The sequence below is a fragment of the Nyctereutes procyonoides genome, unplaced genomic scaffold (assembly GCF_905146905.1).
Source record: "Nyctereutes procyonoides isolate TBG_1078 unplaced genomic scaffold, NYPRO_anot_genome, whole genome shotgun sequence".
Classification (NCBI taxonomy): Eukaryota; Metazoa; Chordata; class Mammalia; order Carnivora; family Canidae; genus Nyctereutes; species Nyctereutes procyonoides.
Window position 1 is genome coordinate 49,659,866 of NW_026575126.1, and position 23,521 is coordinate 49,683,386.

At 47.9% G+C, this 23,521-nt stretch overlaps 1 protein-coding gene across 4 annotated transcripts in view; it reads right to left on the reverse strand.

The window, feature by feature from the left end:
- Positions 1 to 23,521, reverse strand: part of MYH11 (myosin heavy chain 11) — a 117,419-nt gene that overhangs the window by 25,567 nt on the left and 68,331 nt on the right. For all 4 annotated transcript variants that reach the window (XM_055339711.1, XM_055339710.1, XM_055339713.1 and 1 more), the window contains 12 exons: positions 21,920 to 22,063; positions 15,228 to 15,323; positions 12,832 to 12,950; positions 11,984 to 12,136; positions 10,920 to 11,093; positions 9,592 to 9,765; positions 7,949 to 8,063; positions 5,309 to 5,502; positions 3,418 to 3,539; positions 3,225 to 3,294; positions 2,881 to 3,041; positions 1,378 to 1,486 (listed from right to left, as the gene is read on the reverse strand). In XM_055339711.1, coding sequence (XP_055195686.1) covers positions 1,378 to 1,486; positions 2,881 to 3,041; positions 3,225 to 3,294; positions 3,418 to 3,539; positions 5,309 to 5,502; positions 7,949 to 8,063; positions 9,592 to 9,765; positions 10,920 to 11,093; positions 11,984 to 12,136; positions 12,832 to 12,950; positions 15,228 to 15,323; positions 21,920 to 22,063 — 1,631 coding nt within the window. The remainder of the gene's footprint in view (positions 1 to 1,377; positions 1,487 to 2,880; positions 3,042 to 3,224; positions 3,295 to 3,417; positions 3,540 to 5,308; positions 5,503 to 7,948; positions 8,064 to 9,591; positions 9,766 to 10,919; positions 11,094 to 11,983; positions 12,137 to 12,831; positions 12,951 to 15,227; positions 15,324 to 21,919; positions 22,064 to 23,521) is intronic.

A 23,521-nucleotide genomic window follows, 5' to 3' on the forward strand; every position in this document is an offset into this window, starting at 1 on the left:
TCTGTTGGGACTTGGGCACTGATGTTTTGCTACTGCTAATAAGACCATGATAAAGGAGAAAAAATAAGTGGGAAATATCAGAAAGGGAGACAGAACATGAGAGACTCCTAACTCTGGGGAATGAACTAGGGGTGGTGGAAAGGGTGGTGGGTGGGGGTGACTGGGTGATGGGCACTGAGGTGGGCACTTGATGGAATGAGCACTGGGTGTTATTCTATATGTTGGCAAATTGAACACTAATACAAAATAAATTTATAAAAAAAATAAGACCATGATAAATGCCCTCAATTCCTGATTTCCATTATAGCAGATGGCTTTCTTAGGACAGTTGTTCAAAAGTCGGGTCAATGAAGATGAAACCTGCCAAAGCAGCTTCCCCTCCCTGTTTTTTTTTTTTTTAAGATTTTATTTATTTATTCACAAGAGACACAGAGAGAGAAGCAGAAACACAGGAGGAGGGAGAAGCAGGCTCCCTGCAGACAGCCTGACTCAGGACTCGATCCCAGGACTCCAGGATCATGCCCTGAGCCAAAGGCAGATGCTCAGCCACTGAGCCAGCCAGGTGCCCCCCCTCCCTGTTCTTGATGGGGCTGACTCCTAACTCCTGCGTTCCAGCCCTCACCAGGCACCAGAGATGCCTCTGTTGTGTAGACTCCGGCTCCTTCTATGCACTTACCCTACTTTACTGTTAGGTATTTGTTTCTGTGTTTATTTGCTCAGTGTCTGCTCCCCAGCGTGTCTAGAATATTCATAAACCAGAGCCCATGATGGCTGTTCATCGCTGTATCCCCAGCACCTGGCATGTGCCTGGCACACAGCAGGCACCGGATAAATATTTGCTTGATGAAAAAGGTTTGTGCCAATTTTCACACCCAAAGGCACGAAAGAGGAAGCCGTGTCTGTGACAGCCAGTGGCCCTGCAAGGACAAGCTGCACCCAGAGAACAAATGGTGGATATACCCACCAATCTAGAAGGATCTCCAGAGAAAGGTGCTTTGTAAAAGAGCCAGTCGCCAGGATGACATACTGCACGACTCCACTTCTATAATGTTCTCGAAATGGCAAAATCTCAGAAATGGAGAACAGAGGAGTGGTGCCGGGGCTACGGCGGGGACGTGAGCATGGCCATAAATGAGCAACACGAGGGATCCCCAAAGTGGTGGAGATGCCCTGCATCCGAGTCTCGGTCATTTCTAACCCACGTGCTGAACAAGGAGGGGGCCCTTCTCAGGCCCGGAGAACTGGTGCCAGCTCCAGTTGAGTCGGAGCCCTCGAGTGCACACAGGCTGTCAACCAGATGCAGCCCCACATCTGGAGCATCTGCAGCACCAGGCTCGGGCTGAGGGGCCCAAGGGCCGTGGGGCCCTGAACACTCACTTTGGTGAACAGCCTCCACCACTGCCAGTTCCGCAGCTTGAGGTAGGCCGCGCAGTTTCTCTGGATCACCTTCATGGCCGTCAGCTGTTGCTGCCGCTTGGCAAAGGCCCTGGGGAGGAGGGGGGGGGGCGCGTGAGAAGCCCAGGGGACCCAACACCTGCCTCCCCGGGTCATCCACGGCATCCTGAAAGCAAGACACACCTGTCCACAGTATGTGATTTTGTGACTCACGTGGGGACATCCCCTGCATCCTCTCCAGCTCAGATCCCTCCCCCAGGAGGCTCTGAGCATCAGCACCTGCACGTGGTCTGGGCACAGACCAACTTCAATAATCTGGAGGCCACAGCCTTTCTTGGGGGGGCAAAGAAAACCCCAGCTCACAAAAAGCCCCAGACTCAGAGCTATGGTCCCAGCACCACCCAGGAAATCCATCTAGGCTACGCCATTCCCAGGGGGACCCTCCACATCCCCAGCCGTGCCTTGTCTTCCCCACAGCTGAGCGTCTGACAAACCTACTCTTCACTCGAGTGTATTTTAGAGATCTCGGATCTGCCTTGGAACCAACGCCTGTTGTGTTTAAGGGCCGTCGGGTTGGGCAAAACCACTGTAGAGGGAGCCGGGTCCTCCTTCCTCCCCTTGGCTGCCACCTTGGAACGAGGGTGAACTTGAGGAATGAGGCTGCTCCAGGTAGTGGCGGCGGGAGGGTGCATCGGGGAACTTTGCTATGAAATTTAACCGCTTAGGTCTGTCCCTGGACTCCGAGCTCCCCAGTTCTGGCCTTGACCGTCTTGACCCACTCAGCAATGAATGGGCTTATCATGATCAGGGCTCTGCAGCTGCAAGCGTGGTCCCGACCTCATGGCAACACACGCCTGGACGGAGAGCCGCTCGGCCAGCCCCCGCAGTCCTCTTTGGGGTGTGACTTCCCTCCAGGAACCCCATCCTGCCTGCAGACCCCAGGCCTCACAAAACAGAAGGGGCATCCGGACTTCCAAGACCCTGCCTTATGAGTCCCTTGTGGACACGGGGATTTGCACACAGCCAAATCCTCTTTCCTCTGATTCTTCATCATATTCTCACACTGGTGAAAAGATAACCAGGCCCTGTGTTGGCCCTCTTTGTGCAGCACTTTGCCGACTCCTCACGAAGAAACCCATGGGGGCAGGGATGAGTATCCGCATCCTCCAGGGGAGGAATAGGAGCCTTGGAGAGAAAGCCAAACTTGCCCAAGGTTCACCAGCAAGGAAGTCGGGGAACCAGGGCAATGCCCAGGGTCTCACCCCCTTCCGGGCCTGCCCTTATACCTAGCGTGCATCCCTAAAGTGGTAGCATTTCTGCCTCTCCAAGAAGGAGCTGCTGGTCAATCAGGATGCTTCCTGAAGCCTCCGGTCTCTTAGAAGCAGGGAACCCAAACATGAGCCCAGAGAGCCCCCCAGCCCCACCCACCAAGGAGTGTGTTTTTCTGGGCTGTTTGCAGGGAGGCCACGGCACCCGGGTCCTTACTTTCTGGCCAGGTAGCCACGACACATGGCCTGGAAAGCCATGATGACATCTGTGATCTTCAAGTCCCGTTCCTCTTCCAGGTGGGCCAGGACCCCCGTTCGGAAGAAGATTTTGCTCTGTCCAATTCTGTACAAGTTGGGGTCAAGTTCTAGGGCTTTGATCTGCAGAAGGGAGGGGGACAGGCGTTCTTGTTCTCAGCTGTGACGTGTGTGCATTAGGTGTGGTTAAGGAAGGTCCCACCCCAGCAAGCTCCTGGCTGTGCACCCCGGGACCGGAAGGTTTGCAGAAGGTTTGCAGGAGGGTTTGCAGTCGGAGCCCTGGGGAGGGGCCGGGGCAGGGCTCACCATGAGAATGCAGGCCTGCTTCCCGTCCATGAAGCCCTTGGGAATGGCATTGGCAGCCAGGATCTCGTAGCTGGAGACAGAGCAGATGGCACCGATCAAACACCTCTCCAGCGTCCTTCCATCCCTCCACCTGAGCTGGCTTACCACCTGCACCCCACGCATCCCCCCCAATGCCTGGCCCCAGCGGGCTCACCGTTGGCGGAACTCCTGGAAGACGATCCTGTTGGGGAAGCCCTGGCGGCAGATGCGAATGCCTTCCAACACCCCGTTGCACCGCAGCTGCTCCAGCACCAGGAAGGCGTCCAGCTTGCCTGACTACAAGGACAGAGAGACTCGTGGACCAGTGCAACCGGAACTCACGGAGCAGCAAGCCCTGAACCTCAGGGCTGGGTGACCCACCTTGTCAGGCCACCCCGGTTGACAGAGGCACCGGGTGAGGTCTCAGCTGAGGATTCAGGTACCACCTCTCTTGTACTTGGTGGCACCAGCATCACCTGGCTAGAAACTGGGGCTTCCTCCCTGTCACCTCTCCTTCCCTCACTTCCTCTCCCTCACTGGCTTTACAGCAGCTCCCTCCCAGATAGCTCCCAATGGACCCACTGCCATCCGCACACCGTCACCAACCCCTACATGCTTCCCACCCTTGTCTTGCCTCCCTGCAACCTCTCATTCTTTTTTAAAAATTTATTTATTTATTTATTTATTTATTTATTTATTTAAATTTATTTATTTATTTATAAAAGGTACAGTGAGAGAGGCAGAGACACAGGCAGAGGGAGAAGCAGGCTCTCTGCTGGGAGCCTGATGCAGGACTCAATTCCAGGACCCCGAGATCATGCCCTGAGCCTAAGGCAGATGCTCAACCACTGAGCCACCCAGGTGCCCCTCTCATTCTATTTCTATAACATCAGTCTGATCATGACATACCTCTGCTATAAAAGCCCCCAATGGCATCCTCTGGTCAATGCCATAACCTCACTCCTGCCAAATGATCCACCCCATCTTTCCCCCAATCCCTGCCACACACCATTACACGTCAACATGAAATGACCTAGGGTTTCACTGCCTCGACTTTTCATTCCTCAGCTCACATCTTAGTTTCTACCGCTCCCACTGCCTAGGATGCCTTCCCCACTTTGCCTTCCACGTCATCAAGCTGATGCCTCCTCGTTTCCAAGGCAGCTTTCTCTGAGCCCTGAAGCTGCAATGGGAGCCCCAGCTTCACAGTGTTCTCATAATTTACCACATTACATTGTGCGTATCAGCTTGTGTGTGTCTCTCTCCCACTGTGTCTCCTATAACATCAGCACTACTGATGTCTTGGGCTGGATTAGTCACTGCTTTTCCCACTCTGAGTGCTGCCCTGTGTGCCATAGGGCATTTAGTAGCATCCCTGGCTTCTGCATATTGGATGGGAACAGCAGCTCCCTCCCAGTTATGACTGCCAACAAAGTGTTCAGATATGGCCAGATGTCCCGGGGGTAGGGGCACGACTGCCCCAGCTGTGAGCACCCTGCACTAGATCACCATAAGAAACCTGCAGGCAGGGCAGCCCGAGTGGCTCAGCGGTTCAGCACTGCCTTCGGCCCAGGGCGTGATCCTGGAGACCCGGGATCGAGTCTCGCATTGGGCTCCCTGCATGGAGTCTGCTTCTCCCTCTGCCTGTGTCTCTGCCTCTCTCTCTCTCTCTCTCTGTCTCTCATGAATAAATAAATAAAATCTTAAAAAAAAAGAAACCTGTAGGCAAATACTACAATTTATCCAGCACTGTGTCCTCCATACCTGGCACAGGTGCAGCTCAGTAAATATTGACTGGAATCATGAAAGAATGAGTGATTTGATGCCCTGGAAACTCCAAGGCTGAAGGTCACTTCTGTCCCCTTGCTTCCCTTTGCCTCCAGGATGGGGAATAGGTACCCAATTCAGACAACCTTCCACCCGTGTCAGATGGAGCCGTTGGGGTATGGAGTCAGGCTGTCTTCCTGCCCCTCTACTCTGGTCTGCCTTTCCCTTTCCCAAAGCCCCCTGACAATATCCCAGGGAGGATATTTTGACCATCCAAGGAACCAGGCAGGCAGCCTCACTCTCTTCTCGTGGTTGGGGATGATGCAGCGCACAAAGTTGGGTGTGGTATTGCGTAGCGTGGTCATCAGCTTCCCCAGCTGCTCTTTGTACAGCTGCCCCACGGTGCGGAACATGCCCTTCTTGGTCTTGGAGGCACTGGGCAGTGAGCTCTCTGTCATCTTGGCCATCTGGTCCAGGCCCACAATGCGGTCCACTGTGGGGCACATTAATGTTGGTGTCTGTCAGCCTCTGGCCATCCCAGGGGCCCTCCACCCCCACCATAGACCAGAGGACCAAGCCCAGAGGGTGGAGACCCCAAGTCCTCTGCTCCCTTTTGGTGGGCACCACCCCCCATTCTTTACTGTGCTGACCAACACCTTTCTACTAGCAATAGGTAAGGGGAGGTATGCAAAGGATTACTTTCCATGTATTATCTATTTGGAAAATCCTGAAAGCCCCTGAGTAACACAAAGAACAAATTCTCTCTGATGTTGTCACATAAACCTGGGAATAAATCCTGCTCTTGCCACTGCCTTGGCCTGGTGCCATGTTGTGGCACTCAGCTTCTCCTTCTACAAAAAGGGGGTAACAACAGCATCTACTTCATCAGGCAGGCATAAGGAAATAAGGCACACCCCTCCTGCCTGTCTTTAGTCCTTCATCTACCAACAAATATTTACAGAGAACCTACTATGTACCAAGCTCTATGGATACAGACATGAACAAAATAGAGACCCTGTGTCTCCACACACACATACCCCAGCTCATATCCTATGGATACTCTAATGGGAAGGGACTGACAATGATTACATATGTAAGTATATAATATTCCAAGTGGTGAGATGTGGTTAGAAAGATAAAGCAGGGTAAAGGGGGAGAGAGAAAGTAATGGGGGTGATCTCCCCAGTAAGTTGAGTGAGTAATTAAGTAGATATTCAGAGAAATAATTTTCTGGGCAGAAGGTATAGCAAACCCTCCCAGGTAGGAATCTGGCACATTACTAGGTGACTCAACAAAGAACAGGTGGTGGTATTACAACCACAGTGGTTCTTTTTCTTTCAAAAGAGAATGAGAGACTCTTACCCTTCCAGTGGGCACTGCACATGCCAAGCTGAAACCATTGGCATTGCTATGAATTTCCCTCAAGGCACTGCTTTTGCTGCACCCCACAGACTTTGGTAAGTTGTGTTTTCATTTTTACTTAGTTAAAAATATTTTAAAATTTCACTTGAGAAAATTAAATTACATACCAAAACACTTCTAAACAACACATGGGCCAAGGGCCGAGGAAGAAGTTTCTTGGGCCCACATGCTATTTAGAAGTATGTTGTTTAAGTTCCACTATTTGGGGATTTTCCAACTATCTTTCTCTTATTGATTTCTAGTTTAATTCCATGGAGCTCCAAGAACAGACAATGTATGCTTATTCTTTTAGATTCATTAAGGTGTGTTTTATGCCCTAGAATGTGATCTAACTGGTGAAGTTCCACGTGAGCTTGAGAGGAATGTGCATTCCATCATTGCTGGATGAAATAGTCTACAGATGATGGTTGTATGCAGTAGGCTAATGGGGGTTCAGTTCAATTCCACTGGCATTAGGATGCTCTGTTTCTCCTCCTTGTACTCAGTTAGGGTCCATGTAATAATATCTTTGCTTATATCTGTCTCCCGCAAGGCTCTGGGCTCCTGGAGGGAAGGGCCTTGCCGAAACGGTCACGAATCCCAGGGTGAGATGCCATGACCCCATTACCCCAGGGCCTGGCACATGGTGAGCACTTAGTAAATGTCTGCACAACAGAACCCTTCCTACAGCATCTTCTACTGTGCTTAAAACAAGGGTGGCCAGACCTCTAAGCCCAAGGCCCACAGGCTCTGTGCAAGGATAGAAATCTGTTGCAGGCACTGAGGTCCAGAAATAAGAGCAGAAAACCCCACCACCTGTAGTAGTCGTCATGGCAGCAGGCACGCACTGAGCCTTTACTATGGGACTGGCAAGTGCTAAGCACTTCACATAGATTATCTCTTCTCAGAGGGAACCAAAGCGTGGTCCCCAGGGCAGCCTCAGCAGCACCTAGGAACTTGTTAAAAATGCGGAATCTCAGGCCCCACCCAGACCTGCCAAATCAGAACCTCCGGGGATACAGCCCAATTTTCTGAGATTTGACAAGTCCCCCAGAAGATCCAGATGCGTGCTCAAGCTTGAGCTCTTGGTCTAATTCTACCCTCACAGTAATCCTAGGAGGGTTGGGGACCGTTATTACCTTCTGGTTTTACTAAGGAGGGCACTCAAGTTTAATGACATCAAGAGACTTGTCCAAGATGGCACAGCTAGCATGTGGCAGAGTTATGATTAAGTGAAATCTTTCTGACTCCAGATAGGAAGTCACCATGCCTCGTGCACTGTTTTCTCTGTTACCACCTGTGCCCTAATTTAGGACTTTCTCTCTGGGATCCAGGTGTGGGACTGAGGGGTCAGGGGTTACCACTCAGGAAGTGGCTAAATGTGCCAGCAAGTCATCACTAGCACCTGTAAACACGGCCCTCTCCCTCACCCCCATATAGGCCCACCCCTCATAGCAGCAGGTGTGGGAACCCGGGCAGCTGGGAAGAGGTGGAGGACCTTGTGTCCAATCCTCCGGTTCCAGCCAGGAGGGCCTTACCGTCCTTCCACAGGTCGGCCACAAACTTGTCTGAGGAGGCGTTGAGGAGGGAAGTCACGTTGTCATTCAGCGGGTCCATGTTCTTGGTCAGCCAGGCGCTGGCATTGTAGTCCACCTGCCAAGGATCACCCCACTGGTCAGGTGCTTCTGCCTCCATTACAAACTAAGGCCAGGACCCAAGGCCTCCTGGTTCCCTCCCAATCTTCCAAGGTCAGAGAGGAAATGGCATCAGCAGCCATCACAATGGGAAGCCACGAACACCCATGCAGAGACCAGTAGATGCACGGTGAGGCATCAGCTAACAGCACCCCTCACTGAATCTACTCTCACTTCTCTTAGTAAGCTTCTGACAGCCTCCACTCTGCATAGCCCAGTAGGATGGCTGTGAGTTCCGACAGATGGAGAGCTTTGCTGATGGCAAGAACCCTCCCTCCACACCCAGGGATCCCCTCCCACACAGAGAAGCCTCGGCAACAATTACATTATGTTTGAGGAACCTCCTTTCTCATCTCTGATGAGAATGTAATTTTTGCGCCTTGGAGATCCTGATATATGGATATACAGAAAAAAAGGACGAGTAAACCTTTTTCGATTCCGGACTTGAACATGGACAAACCTTTTATTTTATTACTGTGGCTCTGAAATGGAAGGAACCTGTAAAATAGCTCTGGAGGGTTATTATGGGATATGGGCTGTTACCATGGTAGCCAGGCCTGATCACAGGGAAAAAAAAACACTTGGGAAGGCAGAAAAGAGAAAAAGAGTTATTCTGTGTGCTTAAGGGAATGTACACTCCCTTGAGTATAGGGTAGGAGTTGGCAAACTTTTATGGTAAAAAGCCCAGATAGTAAATATTTTCAGCTTTGCAGGGCACAACATCTCTCTCATGTAGTGTCACAAGCAGCCAAAGACATTATGTAAACAAATGCATGAGGCTGTGCGCCCATAGAACCTTATTTACAAAAGCAGGCTGTGGGTCAGATGAGGCACATGGGGCCGTGGTTTGCCATCCCCCTGGTATAGGCAGGGCATTGCCTGTTTGCACGAGGCAGTAGAGGCACTGGAGAGATAATAAAGTAGTCGGATCCTGCAAGCCAGGCTAAGCTGTGTCTTTTCTACATTACCCAGGACCCTCAGGAGCCATCGAGGAAGCTCCTATATATTTATAGCCATCACATTATGATCATCATTATCAAGAAGAAGAAGGGGGAGGAGGAGGGGGAGGAGGAAGAGGACAAGGAGAAGGAAGAAGACAATCATTCCATATTTGCCTGGAGAGTACAGGCTGGCAGTGGCAAGCTCAAGACTGTGGTCAGGAAGATTTTTGTTGGACTCCAGAGTGTGTTTATCAGTCATCCCATCCCAGTTGGCCCTTCCTGTTGGGTTTAAATAGTAGCAGGAAGGATTCAGAGTCTATACGAGAAAGAACTTCCTGGCCACCCTGGTTGGGAAATGCTATAGAGGTTAGAGTATATATATATACATCTTCCTTATAGACACTCAGATGGATCATATATCGCAGGACTTGCTGGATTTGCTTTACACGGATGCCTTTGGACTCTTCCGTTCCCAAACCACTCCTATTCTGAGTGCCTTGCCTGGTCCCTGGAGACAGAGAGAGCCCTGGCACCCGGGGCTGGTACCTTCCCAGCATAGTGGATGATGGAGAACTCTGTTTTGTCCTTGAGCTGCTTGGGCTTCTGAAACTTGGGATGGTTGCCCTGCTCTGTGCACAGCTTCTCCACGAAGGACTTGTCTGTGGCTTTGGGGAACCAGCACTCCTCGTCCAGCAGGGCCAGCACACCTGGAGGGTTGTTCTGTGGGAAACAAAGAAGGCAGGATCACAGTTAGGGTGCCCAAGCCTCGGGCTTGCCAGAGAGAGCTGGCCACCGAAACACACCATAGGCAGCCTCCCCCTGGCTCTATCACCTTTTCTACCTATGTATAAAGATGGATTTATGCCTTCCACTCCTACAAATCTAACCTCAAATTACCCTCTGTCCAGTGGACCTCCACTGGGGATGGAAGGGCAGGCACCAAAAGAACATGCTTGCTTCTGCCCCCTGGTGGACAGCACACACTGAACAAAGATTTCACTCGTGAATTTGTTCCTTTACATAAATATTCACCTCAGGGTTACTTTGAATAAGCTCTTTTCTGTGGCCTAGACAGGCTAAACCAAGGTGCCAAGAATATGGCCATAATTTACACACATGTCATTCACTCTGCTGGGAGGGTCTTCACTTTTTAGATTCCAATCAGAGAAGTTTCTTTCTTTCTTTCTTTCTTTCTTTCTTTCTTTCTTTCTTTCTTTCTTTCTTTCTTTCTTTCTTTCTTTCCTTTCTCTCTCTCTTTAATGTAAACTCTACACCCCACGTGGGGCTTGAACTCACCACCCTGAGATCAAAAGTCACATGCTCCTCTGACTAAGCCAGCCGGGCACCCTGAGAAGTATTTTTCCACTGCTCTGTCCAAAGCAGGCCTCCCTAAATCATTCTCCACATAGGCCTTATCAGAGGTTTAGTTGATTTGTTTGTCTGGTTTCATTATCTGGTCCTTCAAGAGGGCAGGGACTAAGTCCATCTGGTTCCTGGTTCCCTCCCTAGCCCCTAAAGAGGCACCCCGCTCAGTACACAGTCATTCAACAATTATTGATTGTGCACCTACTATGGACATGCTTCTAGGAATTAGGGATACATCAGTGAACAAAACAAAGGCCCTTGCCTTTGAGAATGAATGAATGGGGGGAAGGGGGAGAAGGGAGGGGAAAGGAGGGCAGGGAGGGAAGGAGGGAGAAATAAAAAAAAAAAAGAAAATACCTTTGATAGTGAAATGTGGGCTAAGGGAAAGTGTGATCGAGTTCACAAGGACTCGGTGGTGGGGGAAGCCGTGCACACGCGGGGCGAGGGCAGGGCCCACGTGCCAGCCGAACGAGGCCACACACGCATGCGAGTGTGACGTGGGCCCTCACCGGCCGCTCAATGAGCTCGATGCAGGGCTGCAGGTCAAGCCCGAAGTCGATGAAGTTCCACTCGATGCCCTCGCGCTGGTACTCCTCTTGCTCCAGGATGAACATGGTGTGGTTGAAGAGCTGCTGCAGCTTCTCGTTGGTGTAGTTGATGCACAGCTGCTCAAACGAGTTCACCTGGGTGTGTGACACAGGGGAGGCCCAGTGAGCATCCTGGTCAGAGGACACAGGGCACAGAAGCTCTCCCCTGAGACAGCGCCGTGGCTGGCACCCTTTCTGCAAGAGCCCGTCTGCCATCCCAGAGCCCAGAGAGGGCTTCGCCCCAGCAAAGGCTGCCTAGAGTTCATGGGGCTGGCGATTGTCACGTCACAGCCCCCCACCCCCAGGTTGTTTTAAGGACGGTTATCTCCTTCACCTGTACAGTGACTTATGGGTAGAACAACTGTGTAGGGTACTTCAATACCACCACTGTATAGATGTGGACATGGAAACTCAGAGAGGGAGTCATTCTCTAGTAAGTGCTGTGTTTTTAGAAAATCTGTCAATCTCAAGACCTTCCCTTCCACTGAGAATGTCCCTCTAATCTGTGGAGGTAGGATCCAGGATTCACACTACATGAAGTATGGCAAGACCCTGAAATCAGGGCTTGGCCCAACTCAGGTAAGAGTCAATGAGACTCAAGTGCAAGATTTTGGTTTGAACTGTTGGAAACAGTTGGAACTGGTTGGAACTTCCAGGGTTGCTGAGAGGTAGTTTAGAGCTGTGGCAGCCATCTTGCCACCATGAGGGGAAAACTGGCTTGAGAATGGAACCAACATAGAGGGTGGGAAAGAGAGAGGGAGATGAAAGAGATCAGGTCTTGCCTGCTGGGCCCAGCTGTAGCTCTGGCTTTCTCAGTTTCACCAAACAATAGATCTCTTACACTCTCAAGGGTGTAACCTTAGCTAGACAGCCTCCCACTCTAAGTGGTCATCTGCCTGCCTTTCTCTGAAATAATGACTTCTCCAAAGGGAAGCTTCATCCCAGAGAGCCAAGACCATGGCTGTCATGATCCCACCAAGCTGTACCTCAAAGATCTCAAATCCAGCAATGTCTAGGATTCCCAGGAACGAAGCCCCTTGCCGGTGGGTCTTGTCTAGGGCTTTGTTCACACGGCTGAGTATCCAGCGGAAAAGGCGTTCGTAAGTAGCCTTGGCCAGAGCCTCTACGGCAAAGTCTGCCTGTAGGGAGAAGTGAGGGAACATGGTCATCCCCAGTGGGCCGCATTTTCATATGAGCCCGGCCAGCAGCTCAGATTTTTATATCCCTCCTACCCATAACCAGTCCTTAAAAAATAAACAAAAAATGGAAATTATGCCATCTCTACAACCAGCAGAAAAGTGGCAGTAAGGAACAGAGTGGTCAGACCTAAGGAATGACTGTGTAGATAACTAAATGGATCCTATCAGAGGGATGGAGGGACCCGGAACAGCATAGAGCCTGTTCCATCCCTGGGACCATTTAGAAGTGGTCAGTTCTGTTTCCAGAAAGGGCACACAGTCATTTTCAAAAATATATCTTTTAGGTCTGACCTCATGTGTACAAACTAAGAGATCAAGATGAGATTGTGAGTGAGGTACTGTGCTGCTCTTGTTCAGTACTGGATCTTCAAAACCTGATATGGGATTTTGAATATTCTAGTATTGGATGGATGAGGGACAAAGAAATGGACAGATGGATAAAAAGGTGGATGGATATATGGGTGCATGGATGAGTAGATGGATGGATGGATGAATAGATGGATAAACGGATGGATAGAGGAGTGCATGGATGGGTGAACAGATGTATGTATGTATGTATGGAAGATTCTGCAGAAATAAATGGCAAGTGTAGAAATAACTTCACATGCAAAAATAAACAGCAAGTGCATCATTACCTGTTCTTTTGTCTGAGCTTTCTGTACTACATCCCGCCCAACTTTGATACGTGGGGTCAGGATGGACCTGGTGAAATCTGTCACATTAATCCCCATGAGGTGGCAAACTTTCTGAGCAGCTGGATAGAGGAAAAAAGCACATCAAGTGTATCACAAAAGAGAAGGCTTAGGAAGGCAGGCACATTCCATGGGATATTTGTGATCTGTGTATACATTGGGCATTTTTTGAGAAATGGAGCATGATGGTAGTGAACATAGCATTAGAGAGTCCCGAAAACTGCTGTCACTGGTGACCCCATCCCCAGTGCTTTGCAAAGAGGTGGGATGGAGGTATGCTCCACATGGGGCCTTAGGGTCAGACAATTCTAGGTTCAAATTCTTGCCCCTTTCCCACTTCCTAATTATGTGATTTTGGAAAAGCTATTTAACTTCCTAGAGCCTTGCTTTTTTTGGCTTGTAAAAAGAGTGGGCCATTTGGTACCATGTGGGCTTGTCAACTCGATTAAATGAGGTAAGGCATGTAAAGCGCCTAACATATGGTCAACTACCAATAAAGATGTGTCCTACTGTGCCAAGATAGGTGCTGCATCATTTGTGGCGGAAAAATATTGGAAATGACTTAAATGTCTATTAATATGGAAGCAAATAAATATATCATGGTATTTTCACAAGGTGAGTACCAAACAGCAGTTAAAGGAATGACTTCAGTTTTCTCTTTCTCTCTAGACCAATAAATAGCTCTTAACTGGGGATGATTTTGCCCCCACAGGACATGTGGCAAGGATGGGAGACATTTTTGGTTGTCACACTAGGGGGCGCTACTGTCAAGAAACCCTGATCCAGATAATGGTGAGTACAGAGAAAAGTTGCAGAAGGATGTCTCCAGTGTGACATCACTCATGTAGATTAAAATCACACTCACTAAGCAACACTATCTATTGTTTAAATATATGTATGGGAAAGTATAAAAACGCAATTGTAAGGGGACAATTATGTTGTGGTCGCTTGGAGACACAAGGAGAATGGGACCCTACTGGGAGAATGAGGGGATGTCACTGTTGGCTACTCTGTTTTATTTTAAGGACTAAGTAGTATTAGAACATGCTCACAAATGTCCATTCTGGATGGTGGACTCTTGTTATATTAGTGTATTTCTGCATTTTAAAACTTTTCTTTAAAAGAAAATAAATTAAAAATAAGGACTGCTTCCTTCACTCAAGGGCTAATCTTGCTTGGTGGTTTGTGCATGTGTGGTGAATGATACATGGTGTGGTTTTAGGATTTTTCCCCCTGTCCCTTTGCAAGGAGGAGGAACACCTGACAGGTCCAATGGAGGGCAAGCTCTAGGGAGCTTGCAAAAGCCATACAATACCCGGCCTGCGCCGGCCTGTGGAGACAACAGGTGGACAAGCTGGGGACTTAAATTATCTTTTGGTTCAGCCACTCACAAGCATGGGGTACCCAAGCAATCTTTCCATAACATGAAACACCGCTTATTTGCAGGTAAGGCTGTCAAATTTAGAAAAAAATAACAACACAGCATGCTTAACTAAACTTGAATTTCAGGTAAACAATCAACATTGACAAATTATAGTTATGTCCCAAATATTGCATAGAACCTACAACATATTATAAAATGTCATTTTATAATGACATCCAGATAATATAAATATATTCCCAAATATATTATTAATATAAATATATTATCCCCAAATATATATTCCCAATTATATATAAATACTTATTGCTTATCTGAAATTCAGGTATTCCTGGGCATCTTCTATTTTATCTGGCAACTCTAATTGCAGAGAAACTTGAGGTCTGTCTCCCCAGCAAGACTGTATGAGCCACGAGGAATGGGGCTGTTCCTATTTAGTTTCTTGATGAATCCCAGAGCCTGGCCTATTATACATGCTCAAAAGATTTGTTTAAGAAAACAAATAATGGAGGCTGGCTTAGAATTGATGCTCCCTAAGGATCCTGTCTGGTCTAAAACCATTAGTTTCCACCTCCCACCATGCTTTGATTCAAGAACTTCCCACTGTAGGGTCTTCAGCAGTAAAAAGTCTAAAAGAGATAAAAGTCAGTGAAAATAGCTTAGTTTAGAGGTGTCTGGGTGGCTCAGTGGTTGAGCATGTGCCTTTGGCTCCAGTCATGATCCCAGGGTCCTGGGATTGAGTCCCGCATCAGGCTCCCTGCATGGAGCCTGCTTTTCCCTCTGCCTGTGTCTCTGCCTCTCTTTCTGTGTCTCTCATGAATAAATACATAAAATCTTTAAAGAAAAAAATAACTTAGTTTAGCACTTGTTAATATCCTCACCCAAAAAACAACCAAAGACTTCCTTTGGCCCTCCTTCCCATCACAGACATTGTCAGTTATTAAGAGGCAACAAGCACCTGTGTTATCCGGCATGGATGCCTGGTCTGTGTTTCTTTCCTTCTTGAAGACAATATTTCCAAGTTGCAGTACAGATGACACCACTTTCAGTATGGCTGGGGTGAGAAAAAAAAAACAGATAAGACACAGACGTCAATGCTCAGATGTTCAGGAAGTTTAGAGTCTAAAAGGTTTTCCCAATAACTTGACCTTAGAGCCAATCTACATATTTCTCCCCAAAACACTCAGTTGTGAGTTCCTAAGTCTAGGAAAAAGGCAAACTAACCTAATTCCCTGCTAACATGGTAGAAAATCTGGCTGGGGGTAGCAACATGTGTTCAGATGGTTCCTAAAAATATTGGGTTACAAGGGAATACTGTACAGCGGAGGTTGGACCCAATCCATGGAGGAAACCACAGCCCATGAACCAACTCTGGCCCACTGCCTGCCATTGTAAATAAAGTTTTATTGAAACACAGCCACAATCATTCATCTATATATCGTCAGTAGCTGTTCAATGCTACAAGGGCAGAACTCAACAGTTGCAACAGATGTCGTAGGACCAACAAAGTATTTACTATCTGACCCTTTACAGAAAATATTTGTCAACCCCTACAATACAGCAAGGAGAATGAATGATTTACAACCACAAACAATAAAGCTGTTGTATCTCACAAACACAAGCGCTGAACAAGACGCCAAATGCAAATAAGAACAGAACTATGTAAGTCTGCTTACAGAAAGTTCAAGAACAGGAAAAACTCTGCTGTCAGAAGCCAGGATAATGGTTATCCTTGACTGAGGGAAACTACGAGAAGGGCTATGGAAAGTTCTGGGGAGCTGTTAGTGTTCTCTCAGTTAAAATGGGTGCCAGGAGCACAGGTGTATGTGATTAATAAAAATTAATCAAAATGTGCCCTTATGATATATGCAATTTTCTAAATGTAAATTATGTGTCAATGAAAGATGTTTCAAGAGCAAAAAACAAAACAAAACAAAACAAAAATCCCTGTGCTGCTTAATATCATCTGGTTGAGTGTACAAGTTATTGATGCTAGAATTGAGAAGAAGGAGGAAATTTTTTTCCATTTGTTATCTAGGTGTCTTCAGAAAAAAACAATGTGTTCCCAGGCCCTGGGAATCCTTCAGATGCCATACTCAGCCATGTTAGTGTTAAAATGGCTCCTATGTCTGAAATCCCAAGACCATGAGTTACTGGAGGTAGGGGATTGTCCTATCATCTCTGTATTCTCAAAGCCTACTTCAGGGTCCAGACACACATAAAAAGGAAGGGAAGATGGATGGAGGATGCAGGATGGACGGATGGAAGGACAGAAGGATGTATGGGTGGATGGAAGATGGATCATGGATGCATGTATGGAAGGAAGAGAGATGAAGCAATAGATGGATGAGTCAGTGGATGGATCAATAGAGGGATGAGTTGATCAATGGGTTGATGAGTGGATGGACTAATTGATGCATTGACAGATGGATGGATGGAAGATGGACAGATGACTACCATGCAAATGCTTGCCTTTAGTTTAACACAGATGCAAATCCCCCAGGGTTCTGGCTTCCAAGAAAAAAAATCACTGTGTCCTGGAACAAAGCCTGGAGACCCCAGCCTTTTCTGATTCCTTAGGCCAAATGAAGGGTGACAGCCTTTCCCAACAGCTGTCCTCACACCTCAGGGACTCTGGCCCAGCTCAGCAGGAGGAAGGCCCAGTTACTGACCACCCACCCACCTGCTCCCACTATTACAGAAACCCTTCCTTTCCAAACAAGTAAAGCTTCTTTTGATGGGAAACAATCAAAGCAGCTTCTTTTAACAATACCAAAGGGGCTTTGTAAACTGTTAACTGCTATACTAATAATTTTTAAACTCCAAGTTTAAACTAAGGATTCCTGAAATGCCTACAGAGCCCAGGAAGCAGCCTAACTCAGGGTGGTCTCACTCTTGGCGCTACTGAAATCTGGGGTCAGGTATGTCTTTGGTGAGGGGGCTCCCCCCATGCATTTCTGTAGGATGCTTAGCAGCATCCCTGGTCTCTAACCACTAGGCATAAGGAATGTCTTCTCTCCTGAGGTGTGAGACTCAAAAATGTCCCCTGGAGGGCCAACCACCCCTGGTTGAGAGCTCCTGCTGGTCTAAATGAGCAAAGCAACTTATGGGGACTGTGGGGACACGTGGGGGCCATAACCCTGCCTGAAGGGGGACAGCTCATCTCTAGTCAGGGCTGCAGGGGAGGCAAGCCCAGTGCTGATTTTTCCAAGGTTAATGGAAACCTAGATTCTTACTATGAAATCTATTCATCTTTAAATGTTAGGAGCCCATTTTCTAAAAAGACTTTCTTTCTTTCTTTCTTTCTTTCTTTCTTTCTTTCTTTCTTTCTTTCTTTATTTAAGAGAGAAGAGGGGAGAGGCAGAGGGGGAGAGAGAGAGTCTCAAGCAGACTCCCTACTGAGTGGGGTGAGGGGTGGGGTGGCAGGGGCTTGATCCCAGGACCCTGAGATCACGACCTGAGCCAAAACCAAGAGTTGGACACTTAACCAACTGTGCCACCCACACCCAGGAGCCAATTTAAAATGACTTTGGGGATGCCTGGGGGGCTCAGCAGTTGAGCATCTGCCTTCGGCCCAGGGTGTGATCCTGGGGTCCTGGGATCGAGTTCCACGTCAGGCTCCCTGCAGGGACCTGTCTCTCTCTGTGTTTCTCATGAATAAATAAATAAAATGTTTAAAAATAAAAGATAAAATGACTTTGAAGGCTGTGTAGGTCAATCTCCCTGTGGACTCAGGCCTCATCAGGCTGCTCTTTCTGGTACAGATAATGGGATCACAGAAATGGAAGAACGGCCGCCACACTCAGGCTGCAAGGGATGAACCAACAGAAAGAGCGTTGGTGGGCAGCAAAGTGGCAAAGTGGAAGCGGCTACACCAACAGCAAGGGCAGTGAGGGCTGGTGGTCAGGGGCAGTGGCTGAACACCCCAGTTTCACCATGTGGAGCCTCAGTTTCTCTGTCTGCAAAATGGGGCACCTGCTTCACAAAGTTTCTATCAGGGGAAATGGGGCAAGCAAGGAGCACGGTCCAGTGGGTGCCAAACAGTCACCTGCAGTGGGTTGTATGGAGGCCTCCCAAAAGATGCATCTAGTCGGAAACTAGAAATGTGAGCTTACACAGAAAAAAAGATCTTTGTGGGTGTCATGGAGTTAAGGAGCTCAGATGAATCATATCGGTGGATTCACTTGGTGGACCCTAAATCCAATGACAGGTATCTTGGTAACAGAAGAGGAAAGGGAGTGCACAGTGGAAGGCATGGTGACACTGGAGCCTGCCCGTGTACAAGCCCAGGAGTGCCAGCTGCCAAGAAGCCAGGACACAGGTGTGGGACAGATGTTCCCTTAAGGCCTCCAGAAGGAGCAAACCATGCAAACACCATGACTTTGGACTTTGAAAGTCCAAAACTTTGGACTTCTGGCTGCCAGAGCTGTGAGAGAACCTATTTCTGTTGTTTGAGGCTCCCAAGTCTGTGCTCATTCGCTTCAGCAGTCCCAGGGAACCGACACACCATCCTCAGTGCCGGGGAATAGGGACACGGGCTTCCCAACACGGCCTGAGTACTGCCAGCGGCCCACAGGACGGGTGATCTTAGGTGACGTGGTTCTACAACTCCGACTCATTAGGTATTTACTCTAACTTACCAGAAATCGTGCAATCAGGACATACAATTAATGATTTTACAAAAATTGTTGTTTAGGATAAAACCTGGAGCGTAAGGGCTGTAGAAATCTAGACCCTGCCCAAAAATATTCAGCCAATGCTAATATGGCTTGGAACCCAGAAGTGGCATCATTTACAAATGATGAAGTCTGGGAAATGGATCTAGACAGTCCCTAGGAGGGGTCTGGGTGCCTGGGTGCTGGAGCTAGCTGCCAGGGGGTTCGCTGCCTGGCCCTGTTCTTAGGAGCTGTGTGACCTCAAGTCAGGCATCAGCCTCTCTGGGCCTCTGTTTTGCCATCAGAAAGCCCATAAAAACACTTAGATCCTAGGATTGTCATGAGGAGGAAACGCCTAGCACCCGAACACGGTCGGGACCCAAGAACCACTGGTTGCTGTGATGTCATCATGACTCTAGCCCTACAGTGCCACTAGCTCTCCGTGTGGCTGGCACCTACTTCTCCCTCACTGAGCTGCAGGAACCAGAGGGGCTGGTCACCTGGGGCCCCACGAAGCTCTGGGGCTCGCACCTGACCCCCCACCCCCCCCAGGCCAGCCCCATTCTCCTCCAGCCTCTCTTGTGGAGCCCTAGGGGTCTCTCTGGAGCTGTAACTGGGGGCTGGCATACACACTGGTCTAGGTCCGAGTCCGACAGGGCATCACTCGTCGCACACGCTCATCCTAACACTCATCTGTGTCTGTGTCCCATCCACGCTGCTCTTCACTTAACGTTTTTCTAGCCATTCACTCACTTCTTCTTCCTGAAGCTTATTTTACTAGGAAACCGTATAGCAAGTGAAAGATGAGCTTCCCTTGCCATATAAATAGGAGGCAACTATAGAAATCAATCCAGGGAAAAGGGAACGATATTAGCAAATTCTAGCAAGATGCTGGGTCCAAGGTCTGCTCTGTGTGGTGAAAGGGAGAAGGAGCAAGGACCAGAGGGGGCTGAGGACCTAGTGGGTGCCCAGCTGCTACTCTCTTCTTGAAACTCAACAGGAGAATTGAAAAGGGGCAGAGACATGATAATCATCCTGCAGTGGGATTCCATGTCACTGGGATTCCATGTTTTAGAATACACTGGGCTCTTCCTCGCCTTGATTTCCAGACCTTGATTCTGATAGAGATTTTTGAAAGATTTTGTACAGGACAAAAGCCACCTTTCCACAGACAAAAAAAAAAAAAAAAAGATGGTGAATCACACAATGGGGTGTGAGAGTCCCTGAGACCTGAAAGGGACAATGTGCTGTGTGTCCTCGGGGAAACTCCTTCACTTCTCTGCACCTCAGTTCCTCATGTGCAAATTGAGGATAACAGTGGCCACATGGTTGGGTTCTTTTGATATTAAATAATACATATCAAGCACTTAGCAACATTGCTTTGTCACTTTAACTACATCAGAAGTATTTCCGCCAGTATGTGTTTCAAAAATGATTTAGAAAGCAATCCTTTTCTTGGAGCACCTGGGTGGCTCAGTCGATTAAGCGTCTGCCATCGGCTCAGGTCATGATCCTGGGGTCCGGGGATGGGGGCCCCTGCTTCTCCATCTCCTCTGCTTGCTCTCCCTCTCTCTCAAATAAATACATAAAATCTTTTTTTTTTAAGAAACCAATCGTTTTCTTTCTTAAGGCCAAATAATAATGGAATAAATCCTCTCTGATCAACATTTTAGTTTGTTCTGGTTTTTTTATTATTTTAACACTGGACGTCTCCCCCCCTGCCAAAGAGGCATTAGCGAATGCCTGGCACACAGCAAATACTTAATCATTAGTGGTTTGTGTGTGTGTTTAAAGCACAGATTAGAAGTAAAAATGACTCACGTCCCAAATCAAATAAATCACTCTGGGAGAGCCAATGCCATCAGGAAGGGGTGCTGTTAATATTGGACTCTGATGTGCGGCTCTGGCCAAAATCCACAAACACCACCCATTTGTCCACTGACCCATGGAGCCCGCTTTTTCTGGGGAGGGGGGGCTGCCCCTCGGTGGTGGGGGGCTGCCCCTCCCTGTCTGCTGCATTTCGGCAACCTTACCACTATTCTGGGGCTCCAAAGGGGTGTGGGCGTGGGAAGGGACAAACATTTTCCACAACCTTGTCCTGTGTTCCCAAAAGAGATTAACCTTGAATGCTGGGGCACATCTAACCCAGAAGGACAGGTATTTCTTGAAGCACAGTGTGGAAACCAAGATTATCTCTTTGAGCTTTCTTGATCTCAGGATCAAACATGTTTCCTGGCCATTGGTTGGTGATGCTGATGAACATGGGTCCATGCCCAGAACTGCCTTTCCAGGAGGAACCCAAGTTAACCTACTGCCTCATTTTCTCCCTCCAGCCCCACCCATCCTGTTTCCCTATGTTCTTGACAAGGCCAACGTCCTATCTCCAGCTCCAACATGGAATAGAGACCATAACATAAGCCACTCAGAGCTTTCCGTAACCCTGCATCGTTGTGAATAACTCAGAAATATGACACCAACCTAAGCCAACTGGTAAGAGTCAATAAGACTCTACTCATGGACTCAGGCAGGGAACCCAATCTGTTCTGTTGGACATAAATCCAAAGGAGGTAAGGGCTGGAGCCATGGCAGCCCTTCTGCTGCCAAGAAACTGTAACCCACCTAAAGACAACATAGCTCTGAGACCAAGTTCTAGAGACACAGAACCCATTGTACCTGAAACCCACATCCCTGAACTTTCCAGCTCTGCAAGTGGATCATTTTCCTTTTTGCTTAAGCCAATTTGGGTCGCTTGTAACTGAAAGAGCCCTAACATATGAAGCCACTTTTCTAAAACACCAATAACCCATCTAAGGTAATATTAATTTTCCTTCTTCTTCTTCTGCTTCTTCTTCTTCTTTTTTTTTTTTTTTGAGGGAGTGGAAGCAAGCAGACATCTGTCCTGACCAGAGAAGAGCCTCTAATTAATTCTGGCAGTCCTGAAGGCGTGAATCGAGGTTCCCTCACCAGCACCCAGCCTCCAGGTGTGAAGACTTACACAGTTGCTCCTCCTCACTGAAGCCCATGATTGCCATGGCCTCCACTGTTTCCTGGAACATCTCGTCATCCTGGGCGGCCGGGATGGGCACAAAGCCATTGGAGAGGAATGTGTAGTTGTTGAAGCCCTCCAAAAGCAAGTCATCTAGAAGGAGACAAAGATGGGGCGGTGATTAGGAAGATGGAATTTGGATATGAGGCAGGAACCTGGTAATGGGTCTGGACCATCATATTTTCATTTCCTTTCCCAAGATATACACGGTTTAAAACCTTCCTTCTGTTCCATCCCACAGAAGGCACCACCAGCCATCACCAGCTTCATACAGTGGTGTAGGTTGTGCACTGTCCCAAGGTGTCTGGAGCCGAAACCTACACTTGGCTCCATTTCCTAAGCCATGTTCCCCAATACAGGGTTGCATCTAGCCAGAGGAAGAGATGCCTTTATCTCAGCTGCCCCCAAACAGCCTGCCTTTAGGAACAGAGCTGCCTGCAGAGTTAGATAATTATTTATCCATCCACTTAGGAAACTATCACATCATTAATACACATGATTTTAAAAATCAAGTACTACTAAAAGGTTTATAATAAAAACACCATTCCCTGTCCATCCTTTGTCCAATTCCTACCTTACCCTATAGTATTACTTCTACCTTTTTTAGCTGTTCCTTCTGGTACTTAGCACCATCTCTCTATTTAACAGGCTTAATATAAATTATATATAACACAGGCTTGTATATATGTCATTTTTATGTAGGCTTATATAAATTATAATGTTAATGTTTATATATCACCTATAATTGGCTATTTCTGCATATTCCAAAATGAGATATTATCTAAGGATCTCCTGCAATGGTGGATAAAGATTTAGCTCTCTTACACTGCCTTCCCATACATCTGTTTCTACTCGAGTCAATAAATAAAGTTGATGTCAGGGCTTGTCAAATCTAGTCTGCTGGTTGTTTCCTAAATAAAGTTTTATTGGAACACAGCCACTCGCATCTCCTTGTCTCTTTTCTAAGTCTGCTTTCATGCTATGGGGGCAGGCAGATTTGAGCAGCTGCCACAGAAATGATGCCCTCCAAACCTAAAATATTTACTATCTGGCCCTTTAGCAAAAACATTTGCCAACTCTGGTTCTATCAGGAAACGTGGTTCTCTGTAAAGTGATTTCTGGGGTTACATTTTGTTGCTACTCTTATTCAGCCCTGCCCCCACATTTATAATTGCTTCTCATTTTCTTGTAGGCTTTGCTTTTAGGACGGCCTCCAATACATCAAGTGTCCTCCTCCAGATAAATCTTTAATGAAGCTGGATTTGATTATGGTTTTGGAGAAAAGTCAATGAGATACTTTTCCTTTTGAACAAAGGTCTTTCATGGGTCAAGTCACTCGGAAGGTGCCTCAGGTTAAATTGACCCAAGACACCAGTTAACTCCAGCCTTTGGATTAGCCGCGATGCCTGATTAAAGTCACAAGGATTTGGGTCTTGGCCAAGATTTCATGATCCAGATTATGGGTAAATTTAGAAATGCTTGATCCTTGCTAAAAGCCTAACCTCTTCCCAGATCTATCAGCAAGAATAAAAATGGCCCCTTGGAATTTCA